The following is a 12,954-nucleotide window of genomic DNA, read 5'->3' on the forward strand; positions in this document are numbered from 1 at the left end:
AACCACCATTGAGATCAAGCAGTAGAATATTAGCTGGTACCCCAGAAGCCCTCACTTTCCCCCCACTTACAACTCCCTCCAGACAGGCAGCCACTGTCCTAACTTGTAACACCATTAGATTAGCCTGTGCTTTAACTTTAGAAAATGAAGCCATACGGTCTGTGTTCTTTTGTGTCTGTCTTCCTCCGTTCAACAGTGTACTATTCCTACTCGTGATGCGTGCAGTGTTTGTTCATTTTCATTGTTGAATAGTCATATCATTATATGGATATACCACAATTTATCCAGACTAATGTTGATGGATATTTCAGTTGTTTCTGGTTCTGGGATATTATGAATAATGTTCCTTTGAAATTTTTGTATAGGGCGTGGTGGACATGTTTCTGCAGGATATGTAATTAGGGGTGGAATGCTTGGGTACAAATGTTCAAAATGCCAAATAGTTTTCCAGAGTGGTTATACCAGTTTATACCTCCACCAGCAATGTATGAGAGTCCCTGTGGTTCCAAGGTGTTGGAAAATGTCATTTTGTTATTTTAATTATAGCCATTTCGGTGGATGTGTAATGGTATTTCATTGTGGCTTAGTTTGCATTTCTCTAATGACCACTGAAGTTATTTAGCATTTTTCATGTTTCTTGGCCATTGGGATTTTCTGTGTGTGAGAGATTCCTGCTCAAGTCTTATCCTCATCTTTCTATTGGGTGGTCTGTTTATTTTACTTTTTTTGGTCTTTAAAAACTGATTTGTTAGGTGTCCTTTATATAATGTTAGAATCTTTTGGTGATAAGTGTTGCAAGTGTCTTTTACTCAGTAGCTTATATTTTTTGTTTTGTTTTTGAGATGGAATCTTGCTCTGTCACCCAGTCTGGAGTGCAGTGGCACAACTTCAGTTCACTGCAACCTCTGTTTCCCGGGTTCAAGCAGTTTTCCTGCCTCAGCCTCCTGAGTAGCTGGGATTACAGGCACTCACCACCACACCTGGCTTATTTTTGTAGTTTTAGTAGAGACGGGGTTTCACGTTGTTGGCCAGGCTGGTCTTGAACTGCTGACCTCAAGTGATCCACTTGCCTCGGCCTCCCAAAGTGCTAGGATTAAAGGCGTGAGCCATGCACCTGGCCCATCAGTAGCTTATGTCTTCATTAATGGTGTCTTTTAATGAACAGAAGTCCTTAATAAGGTAGTCAAATTTGGCCGGGCACGGTGGCTCACACCTGTAATCCCAGCACTTTGGGAGGCCGAGGCAGGCAGATCACCTTAAGTCAGGAGTTCGAGACCAGCCTGACGAACATGGAGAAACCCTGTCTCTACTAAAAATACAAAATTAGCCGAGTGTGTCGGCACATTCCTGTAATCCCAGCCACTTGGGAGGCTGAGGCAGGAGAATCGCTTGAACCCGGGAGGCGGAGGTTGCAGTGAGCCAAGATCCCGCCATTGCACTCCAGCCTGGGCAACAAGAGTGAAACTCCGTCTGAAAGAAAAAAAAAAAATCAAATTTATTAGTCATTTCTTTATGGGTTGTGATTTTCCTCCTTTTTAAAAAAGAATCTTTTCTTATGGAGTTATGAAGATATCCTATATTATAGAGGTTTTATTCACATTTATATCTAAAATTCCTCTAGAACTGACTTAGATACACACACACACACACACACACACACACAGAGTGTAGATAAGGCTAAAACTTTTTTTTGTGTCGCTCTGTTGCCCGGGCTGGAGTGCAGTGGCACGATCTCGGCTCACTGCAACCTCTGCCTCCCAGGTTCAAGCGATTCTCCTGCCTCAGCCTCCCGAGTAGCTGGGACTACAGGTGCCTACCACTGCGCCCGGCTAATTTTTTATTTTTAGTAGAGACGGGGTTTCACCATCTGGCCAGGCTGGTCTCGAACTCCTGACCTTGTGATCCACCTGCCTCGGACTCCCAAAGTGTTAGGATTACAAGCGTGAGCCACCGTGCCCGGCCAAGGGTAAAACTTTTTTTTAAAAAAAGTATGGATAGCCAATTTCTGTATGACTTGATGAAAAGATCCACCTTTCCCCCATTGCTCTGTGTAGATTAGTTTCAGAACTATCCTGTTCAGTTGGTCTGTTTGCCTTTTTTTGTTTCAAATTCTGCACTGTGATTTATGTGAAATAAAATTTTCTCTTTTTTTTTTTTTTTTTTTAAAACCCGAGATGGAGTTTTGCTCTTGTCACCCAGGCTGGAGTGCAGAGTGCATTCTGGGTTCACTGCAATCTCTGCCTCCCGGTTTTCAAGCAATTCTCCTGCCTCAGCCTCCCGAGTAGCTGGGAATACAGGTGCCCACCACCACACCCAGCTAATTTTTTTTTACTTTTAGTAGAGATGGGGTTTTACCATGCAGGCCAGGCTGGCCTCGAACTCCTGACCTCAGGAGATCTGCCCGCCTCAGCCTCCCAAAGTTCTGGGATTACAGGCATAAGCCACTGCACCCAGCCTGATTTTTTTTTTAAACATCTTTAGACATAGCTACAACTAGGTCACATGAGTTACTATCTGCCTAGACACCCATAGAATGCTCTTTGTTAATGTATGGCTGCATGTGACTCGGGTTTTGGCACTGCCTTGTGTTATCTGAAAGGCCAAGGCTTTGCACATAGCAGATGTGCACGCAGCTGTTGGATGATGGTGAGTGGTTCCCATGAACAAATAAAATGTCAATTCCAGACACTAAATAGTTAGAAGATGGAAGAGTTAGTTTCAGAATAACCGATTTCCTAACTATGTTTCTATACATGTGTTTTTTTAAAGATCTCTGCACTTGTCCTAAGAGCCCAGGCTTCCGAGATCTTACTTGAGGAGTTACAGCAGGGGCTTTCCCAGGCAAAGAGGGATGTTCAGGAACAGATGGTAAGTTTACATTTTAAGTAAATGACAACTATGTTACATATATTCCTTTTTTGTTCTATCTTGACATCATCTTTGATAGGAATTTATCATCCTGTCCAAAGTAATTACTGTTGTCTTCTCCCGGGACTGTAGAACATTAATAATGGACAAAATATTGTAAAGACATTATTCCTTTTTTAAACCTACTTTCTGGCCAAACAAAAATTTTTTTTCATCATTTAACTTATATTTCTGATTTGGGAAACCTAAACAGAATAAACTATGGACCTATATTTAATTTTTAATTCCAAATAAAAGCTAAAAAATTGAATGTCTGAGAGCCCTAGCTAGTGCAGCTTTTGACCAGTCATTTTGTGATTTTCCTGGATGGCTAATTTATTTAGAATAACCTTATGAGGGCTGGGCGCAGTGGCTCACGCCTGTAATCCCAGCACTTTGGGAGGCCGAGGCGGGTGGATCACGAGGTCAGGAGATTGAGACCATCCTGTCTAACATGGTGAAACCCCATCTCTACTAAAAATACAAAAAATTAGCCGGGCGTGGTAGTGGGCGCCTGTAAGTCCCAGCTACTCGGGAGGCTGAGGCAGGAGAAGCGCTTGAACCTGGGAGGCTGAAGTTGCAGTGAGCCAAGATCACGCCACTGTACTCCAGCCTGGGTGACACAGCAAGACTCTGTCTCAAAAGAAAAAAAAAATAAGCTTATTAGTTTCACAGGGGTTATGAAAAAAACATGTAACTGTTGTGGTGCTGGGGAACTTCCAGAAGGCCATCTATTCTGAGAGGGATGGGGGCAGAGTGTTATGAGCAAGCGCTGGCTAGAGCCTTTGTAGATAGTTCCCCAGGCTTGGGCCTCCCTCCTCACTAGTCTGGCTGCATTTGCTTTGTTTTTCCTTTTCTCAAAGTTGGAGCCTACATCTGATGCCTCCAACTAAATTAAAGTAGAGGTGGCTCTGCTGGGGTGATTCTACAAAGCTGATGCTTACCTGGGGATGACAGTTTAAAAATAAAAGCCTTGGGTGGAATGGTCATTGAATGTTTTAATTGGCATTAGGTCAGTATCTGAATGGCCTACGAGCTGATCCCTAAATCTTAAACCTGGTCTGTTGGGAAGCATCTCATCCTAATCATTGACCCATAGTTTCATGTGTTTTCTCTAATTAGAAAATACAATATAATAACACTGGCGTAGAAATCACTGCTAAATACTGACAGTTTCATAGTGGTGAGCCTCCTACATTCCTTTGTCCCCTTGCATCTTTTTCCTTCTTGTCTTTTCTTTTTTTCTTTTTTGAGACAGTTTTGCTCTTGTTGCCTAGGCTGGAGCGCAGTGGCGCAATCTCGGCTCACTGCAACCTCCTCCTCCTGGGTTCAAGTGATTCTCCTGCCTCAGCCTCCTGAGTAGCTGGGATTACAGGCATGAACCACCATGCCAGGCTAATTTTGTATTTTTAGTAGAGATGGGGTTTCTCCATGTTGGTTGGGCTGGTCTCGAACTCCTACCTCAGGTGATCCACCCGCCTTGGCCTCCCAAAGTGCTGGGATTACAGGCATGAGCCACCGCGCCCGGCCTCCTTATTGTCTTTTAAAACCATCACCCTTTGCAGACACTTTTCAAGCTGGTTTCACTTAAAATGAATGTGTGTCAATGACACTGGAGAACTGTTGAAATTAAGGTTGAGGTCCTGTGAACTCCAGTACATGACCATTTTGTTGACATGACCATTTTGTTGAAATTACCATAAGAGAAACTCACCACGTTAGTGCATGCTTGCCCTTGTTCTTAGTCTTTCTGTATATGTTTGTAGGTATATGATGTGTGTGTACGTATGTCTTGGTTTGTGTTTTTTGTGGACTATTTGGAGTTATTGTAGACATGACAGTCATAAGTATTGTAGTATGTATTTCCTAAAACAAAGAGTTGTTCTGCATCGCTACAGTACTATTACATCCTTAAAATTTAACCAGTTGTCCCAATTAGTCCTTGATTACTTTTTAGTGGTGGTTTTCCTTTTCATATTTTCTATATTTTGATCCAGGAACCAATCAGTGATCACATATTTCATCTTGTTATCATGTCGCTTTAGTCACTTTTCATCTAGAACAGTCTCCCACTCTTTTTTTATTTTTAAGAATCCGGCCAATTGCTTTGTTTTAGGCCATCTGTCTTGTAGAATTCATTTGTCTGATTATCTCCTTGTGATTTGATTTAGGTTAGACATCTTGGCAAGAATACTGCATAGATGAAATGGTTCAGTGGGAGGTTCATAACATAATGAGGCACGTTAATGATGGGTCCTTCCATTACTGGGGATGTTAAATTTGATCACTTGGTTAAGGTGGGGACAAAATAGTTTCAGAATGACTACATCAATATTACTACCAACAGTAAATCTACTAAGTAAAGGCCAACATTTCTTTGTAGTTCTTTCTGCCCTTAGACTGTATCTCAGATAAGGGTTTACAATTTAAGTACTGTGTTCAAATGTTAGTTTTTCTCTCTGTGGTTGTATTAGGAATTTGATATATAGTTAGCTCCATTTGTTTCTCTTTATATTACATTTTCAGATTTGGTTTTTCTTTCTTGATTTATATTTTGAATATGTAACGTGGTTCATAATCAAAAGTATAAAAATAAATACTCAGCTCCATTTCCATTCCCTATCCTTTTCACCCCATTTCCACCCACTCTTATATGTAATCATTTTATTTTTGGCTTATCCTTCTGTTTTTCTCTTTACAAAAACAAGCAAATATATACATATTCTTTTTTCTCTTCTTTCATATCTAAAAGGTGGTGGGATACTAAGATTTTGTTGTAAATGGTTGACAGTGATCATAAAGCACAGCGGATTCTAGTCTGAAGACAGTAAGAGCCAGTGGGCTTTAGCCAGAGCATATGCATGGCCGTGACTGCCTGTCTCTGGCCTGTTTGTCCTTCAGGATGCAGCTCAGTCATCGCCTCCTCTGGGAAGTGTTCTTTAACCCTCTCCCCAACTTCCTGCCCCAAATTAGGTACCCCTTTGTCCTTCTATCACTGCAGTACCCAATCTCTGTCATAGCAGTTTATGGTATTGTAGAGTAGTTTTTGGTTTACTTGTCTTTCTCCTCTATTGGACCATGAGCTTCTCCAGGGCAAAGTCTTTGTCTTTTGTTTATCTCTGTATTTCCTGTGGGCAGCAAAACACGTGGCATAGAGTAGTAGCTGCACAATAAACGTTGTATGAGAGCATAATCTACATGTATGTGTACCCTTAAGGTAGGTGACTTTAGCATTACAGATTAGCAGGAGTCATGTGCTTTCGTAGAGCTTTATCTGATACTCGGATTTGCTGGGATAACTTTTATATTGATACAAATAATATGAAATACCTAAATTTGTTTTACACATCAACAAGCAGAAGTGGGAGTGTGTCCCATTTTAAGAATAAGCTTCTCTGGCTGGGTGTGGTGGCTCACGCCTGTAATCCCAGCACTTTGGGAGGCTGAGGTGGGCGGATCATGAGGTCAGGAGATTGAGACCAGCCTGGCCAACATAGTGAAACCCCGTCTTACTAAAAATACAAAAAAATTAGCTGGGCGTGGTGGTGCGTGCCTGTAGTCCCACCTACTTGGGAGGCTGAGGCAGGAGAATCACTTGAACTGGGACTCAGGAGGTGGAGGTTGCAGTGAGCCGAGATCACACCACTGTATTCCAGCCTGGGCTACAGAGCGAGACTCTGTCTCAAAAGAAAAAAAAGAATAAGCTTCTCAAGTGCTCTGTGATTCCTGAGCTTAGATCCTCTTGATGACTTCCAGTATCTGGGCCTGCTGGGCCATTCACAGTGATCCCGAGCCTGAACAGAGGTATACATAATGGGAAATGAAGACACTGCTCTTTGTTTCTCCCTCCTTTTTGCTGAATGCACGCCATGGGGAAATAGGAGTTGTCTTAGAGTACATGCTGTGTCTGATATAGGTCTTGATGGTGTCAGCCACTTCCAATGAACTAGAGATCCTGGTCCTTCTGTAGTACAGGGATATGGAGGGAAAATATTATTAATTTTTTTTTTTTTTTTGAAATGGAGTCTTGCTCTGTGGCCCAGGATGGAGTGCAATGGCGCAATCTCGGCTCACTGCAACCTCCGTCTCCTGGGTTCAAGCAATTCTCCTGCCTCAGCCTCCCTAGTTGCTGGGATTACAGGCACCCCGCTGTACCCAGCTAACTTTTTGCATTTTAGTAGAGACAGGGTTTCACTGTTTTGCCCAGGCTGGTCTCAAACTCCTGAGCTCAGGCAATCCACCCACCTCAGCCTCCCAAAGTGCTGGGATTACAGGCGTGAGCCACCTCACCCAACCAAATGATAGAATTTTTAAGCGGTTTGTAGAAACAGTGGAGAATGAGCCTCAGATACTTGCTTCATTGCCTGTCCCTTGTTGAATATATGCTGTAAATCAGAAAATCTGTGCGCAGCTTTTTCTAAGTCTAGCAGAACTTCACCATACCCCGTCCATCCTCAGCACTCCTTTAGTTTGGTCTTGTTTTTCTCTGGCGTAGCTATCACCAGACTGGATCTACCTTTCTGGTTGTGATTAGTATCTACTTCTATTTTAGGCAGTGCTGATGCAGTCACGGGAACAGGTTTCAGAAGAGCTGGTGAGGTTACAGAAAGATAATGACAGTCTCCAGGGAAAGCACAGCCTGCATGTGTCATTACAGCAAGCAGAAGACTTCATCCTCCCAGACACTACAGAGGTAACTTACTTTCCACATGATCAAAAATGTCAACAAGTACATTTTCTGAAATGGCTGTATGTTCTTTATGTAAACAATTTTATTCAGATGTAATTCACGTGCCAATTCAACCATTTAAAGTGTACCATTCATGGGTTTGGCTGTCCTCACAGATGTGTGCAACCATCATCACAATCAATTTTAGAACATTTTCATCACCTCAAGTAGTAACTCCTTGTGACCCGACTACACCAGCTAAACACACACACACACACACACACACACATACACAAAAGAAAAAGTAACACTTCACCCTTTAGCTACCGTCCTTATTCCCCCTCCTCCCCTAGCCTTAAGCAACTACTAACCTACTTTCTGCCTCTATAGATTTCCCTATTCTGGACTTTTCTATGAATAGAATCATACAATATGTGGTCTTTTGTGTCCATCTTCTTTCACGTAGCCTAATGTTTTCAAGATCTGTAAGTTATTTTTGTCGGCCCAGATTGAGAGTGTGCCGGAAATTAAATGTTTGAAGGGGTTACCATGCTGGCTGCTTATGACGTTTGTTTTTGTATTTAGTACTTGACAAGTTATACCACACTCACCATCATGCTGTCCATAAAGATGACACTTTTGTTTCTTTTTGAGACAGATAATATATTATCTGTCACCCAGGCTGGAGTGCAATGGCATGATCTCTGCTCACTGCAACCTCCGCCTCACGGGTTTAAACGAGTCTCCTGCCTCAGCCTCCCCAGTAGCTGGGATTACAAGCGCCTGCCACCACGCCCAGCTAATTTTTTGCATTTATAGTAGAGATGGGGTTTCACCATGTTTGCCAGGCTGGCCTTGAGCTCCTGACTTCCAGTGAGCCACCATGCCCGGCCAAAGATGACACTTTAGGTCACTTCCGTTCTTCTGTGGTTGGGTAAACCTCGGCTACAAAACCGGTTTCCCAGAGACGTGCATAATTGTCTCCGTAACTTTATCCAAGCTTTTGTCAAAAACTTTAGTTTTTGAGACACAGTTTCATTCTGTCCCTTAGGCTGGAGTGCAGTGGTGTGATCTTGGCTCACTGCAACCTCCGCCTCCTGGGTTCAAGTGATTCTCCTGCGTCAGCCTCCCGAGTAGCTGGGATTACAGGCATGCGCCAGCACGCTGGGCTAATTTGTTTCTGTATTTTTGTTTTTTTATTATTTTTTATTTTATTTTTATTTTTTGAGATGGAGTCTTGCTCTGTCACCCAGGCTGGAGTGCAGTGGCGCAACCTAGGCTTACTGCAACCTCTGTCTCTCGGGTTCAAGCGATTCTCCTGCCTCAGCCTCCCGAGTACTGGGACAACAGGCGCGTGCCACTGTGCCTGGCTAATTTTTTAAAATATTTTTTAGTAGAGATGGGGTTTCACCACATTGGCTAGGCTGGTTTCCAACTCCTGACCTCGTGATCTGCCCGCCTTGGACTCCCAAAGTGCTGGGATTACAGGCACGAGCCACCGCACCTGGCCTTTTTTTTGTATTTTCAGTAGAGATGGGGTTTCGCCATGTTGGCCAGGCTGGTCTCGAACTCCTGATCTCAAGTGATTAGCCTCCTTCGGCCTCCCAAAGTGCTGGGATTGCAGGCGTGAGACACCGCGCCTGTTCTATCCAACCTTTATACCTCTTTCTTTCTTTTTTTTTTTCCTTTTTAAGGAAATCTTAGTAAGTAGAAGTTTCCCCTAATTATACCCTACAGATTCAATCTCTAAAATTTGGACCTCATTCTTTTTTCCTATATATGTATTAACATGACTGTTATTTTTTATGTTTATTTCATCATTTACAAAAAACCAGTTGCCTATCTTGCCATTAGCTCTTTGCTGTCCCCCACCTTTCCCCAACTTCTTGTCATCTCAGTTCATGTTACAGGCACTCTTGGGAGAGCCTTCTTTCTTTTCTGAATTGGTGACTGCTGTCATCAAAAGAAGGTATTGGGGGCAGGGTATGGTGGCTCAGGCCTGCAGTCCTAGCACTTTGGGAGGCCAAGGGAGGCGGATCGCTTGAGGTCAGGAGTTCAACACCAGCCTGGACAACATGGCAAAACCCCGACGCTACTGAAACAGACAAAAAAAATTAGCCAAGGATGGTGGCACACACTTGTAGTAGTCCCAGCTACAACTACTTGGGAGGCTGAGGTGGGAGGGGTCGCCTGAGCCCAGGAGGTCAAAGCTGCAGTGAGCTGAGATCGTGCCACTGCCCTCCAGCCTGGGAGATGGAGTGAGACCCTGTCTCAATTAAAAAAAAAAAAAATGTATTGGGAACCTGTCTACTTTATCAGCTTAAAATCACTGTTCTACCACCTTCCACCTCTGTTAGATTTTTCTGTTTTGTCAGGAAAGAATCCTGTCTTCCATGTTCTTTAGAGACTTTTTATTCCTAGATTTTATTTCATTTTATTTATTTATTTATTTATTTTGAGACAGAGTCTTGCTCTGTCACCCAGGCTGGAGTGCAGTGGTGTAATCTCAGCTTATTGCAACCTCCGCCTTTCGGGTTCAAGCGATTCTCCTGCCTCTGCCTCCTGAGTAGCTGGGACTACAGGTGTGTGCCACCATGTCTGGCTACCATGTTGGCCAGGCTGGTCTCGAATTCTTGACCTCAAGGAATCCGCCTTCCTTGGCTTCCCAAAAGTGCTGGGATTACAGGCGTGAGCCACTGCGCCCGGCTAGTCCTAGATCTTAAGATGTTCCAAGAATCCAGGCCGGGCACAGTGGCACTTGTCTGTAATCCCAGTACATTGGGAGGTTGAAGTGGGAGTTTTGCTTGAGCCCAGGAATTTGAGTCTGTGGTGAGATATGATTATGCCATTGCACTCCATACTCCAGTCTGGGTGACAGAGGAAGATCCTGTCTCAAGAAAAAGAAAAAAAAAGTTCCAAGAATCCTTGAAGGATGTGGTCAGTGTGTAAACCTTGATTCTTGGACCTGCTTCAGTAATAAATCTTAGGAAATTTTAAAAACTGTTTGTTTTATATATATTGTTATCTGAGAATCCCGTTTTTACTTTAGAGTTGCTTTAGGATATAATTGGAAGGATTTCTAAAAGAAGACAGAACTAAAATTTAGGAAGAAAAATAAATTCAATACTGAATTTATTACAGAAAAACAGCTTACCACCTTAGAAAGCCACCTTTGCCATTATTTACCTCTGGCCTAAGGTAGTACTTTGCCTGTGGTAGATGTTCAGTAAATGTTTGAATGAATGAATAAGTGAGTAAGTAAATAAATGTTATCCTCTTAGTCACACTTGCTACTGAGTATGAACTTCTACTCAGTTTTATCTTCATTTCCTAACTCCTCCCAAATTTCTGCAAGTAATAGTAGAGGATTCTAAGATATTATTTCTATTGAATGGCATATTGTAAGTCACTTAATCTTTTTTTCTGCTTATGAAACAGTTCTGAGGGAAGAGTATGTGGCTCACAAGGTACGACTTGTCCAGAAATGTCCTTTCTGTAACATACTGAATGTTAACCTGACATGGCACCTGCCCTGAAGCTCTAAGTGGCTTAATGGTCAAAGTCTTAGTTTTTGAACCATTAAAACAACATCTGAGATTCTGGTTATAGAAAATCTTTAGCTTCTTTATTTCTTTTCACTCTCACAAACCCAATAATCATTTGTTTCTTGAATCCAGGCACTGCGGGAGTTGGTATTAAAATACCGTGAGGACATCATTAATGTGCGGACAGCAGCAGACCACGTAGAAGAAAAGCTGAAGGCTGAGATACTTTTCCTAAAAGAGCAGATCCAAGCAGAACAGTGTTTAAAAGAAAATCTTGAAGAAACTCTGCAACTAGAAATAGAAAACTGCAAGGAGGAAATAGGTGAAGATAAAAGTGATGTAGTTTAGAATTAGAGTCACTAAATAAAACTTTAGTAAAAGAAGTAATACATGGCCGTGGAGTCTGGAACACAGAAAAGCATAGGAAAGAATTTAGTAAGGACTCAGTCCATTTTTTGTAGATATTCTGATATATTCAGATTCTGAATATATATTCTGATATATTCAAATAATCAGAAATTCTGGTAATTTTAAAAACTCGGTTTTTTTTTGATACGGAGTTTCACTCTTGTTGCCCAGGCTGGAGTGCAATGGCGCGATCTTGGCTCACCGCAACCTCTGCCTCCCAGGTTCAAGCAATTCTGCTGCCTCAGCCTCCCGAGTAGCTGGGATTACAGGCATGTGCCACCACACCCGGCTAATTTTGTATTTTTAGTGGAGATGGGTTTCTCCATGTTGGTCAAGCTGGTCTCGAACTCCTGACCTCAGGTGATCCGCCTGCCTCGGCTTTGCAAAGTGCTGGGATTACAGTTGTGAGCCACCGCACCTGGCCGAAAACTCGTCTTTTTAGTTCTGTGGCCTCTTTGGCAATTATTCATAGATAGGATTCTCAGTACTTGAACCCAGAACCAGGGGAACGTGATTCGATGGGTGGCATTTCCCTGCACAGATGTGATACATGATCTAGAAGTAGTTTATGACAGTGTCCATTTGCATGGATCCTGCTTTTCCCTGAGCCTAAATATGCTGATTGCTTGGTGGTAATTTTGAGACAGACCCCTGGAACCCATGTTCAGCATGTATTTGAATCCTTTGGGGTTTTCTAAAATTTTAAAGAAAAAAATTTTCATGCAAAATAATAGATGAGTGCTAATACATCTCATTTTTTTCCTTCTAGCTTCCATTTCTAGCCTAAAAGCTGAATTAGAAAGAATAAAAATAGAAAAAGGACAGGTAAGTCGTGAGTTTCAAACTAATTCTATCAGCAACCAGTGGTTATTTATTGACTCCTACTATGCTGCACCCAACGAATAAAAAATAGTTAAGGCATGGGCCCTGCCTTAAGGAACTTCTGTCTTGTGGAAATAAAACCACAGGGTAAGGGTGTGCCGGTGATTTATTGAGAGTGCCCTGTGTGTCAGGCTACGTTAAACTGGAGGAGGTAAGGCTAAGATGTGACTGTGGCCTGGAGTTTCCAGTGTAGTGAGAAGGTAGGCGAGGCATGGTCATAACATGTTATATGCTTAGAGGTACAGTAGAAGTATGTATAAAAAACGTTACAAACAAGAGAGAACGTTTTCTAGCTGGCTTAGTCCTCTTAGACATCATCAGTTCCTTTCATAGTAACCCCATTCAACTTCCTGACCTCACTGTTCCTTGATCTAGAGATTTTCACCTCCACCCTGCTCGCCCTTCCCACACACTGGGCTGCACTTTGCCCAACTGTGACATCTCACTGCAGCCTTAAGTTCCTTGACCACAATCTGCCATCCTTCCAGCTCTTCATCCTGCAGGCCTGTCCATCGGAGTACCTCATTCAGACCTCCAGTTCTC

At 42.6% G+C, this 12,954-nt stretch overlaps 1 protein-coding gene across 4 annotated transcripts in view; it reads left to right on the top strand.

The window, feature by feature from the left end:
• Positions 1-12,954, top strand: part of RABEP1 (rabaptin, RAB GTPase binding effector protein 1) — a 113,968-nt gene that overhangs the window by 93,975 nt on the left and 7,039 nt on the right. For all 4 annotated transcript variants that reach the window (XM_054459450.2, XM_054459451.2, XM_063655793.1 and 1 more), the window contains 4 exons: positions 2,770-2,868; positions 7,460-7,600; positions 11,254-11,443; positions 12,299-12,354. In XM_054459450.2, the coding sequence (XP_054315425.2) occupies positions 2,770-2,868; positions 7,460-7,600; positions 11,254-11,443; positions 12,299-12,354 (486 nt within the window). The remainder of the gene's footprint in view (positions 1-2,769; positions 2,869-7,459; positions 7,601-11,253; positions 11,444-12,298; positions 12,355-12,954) is intronic.

Source organism: Pongo pygmaeus, chromosome 19, assembly GCF_028885625.2.
Source record: "Pongo pygmaeus isolate AG05252 chromosome 19, NHGRI_mPonPyg2-v2.0_pri, whole genome shotgun sequence".
NCBI lineage: Eukaryota > Metazoa > Chordata > Mammalia > Primates > Hominidae > Pongo > Pongo pygmaeus.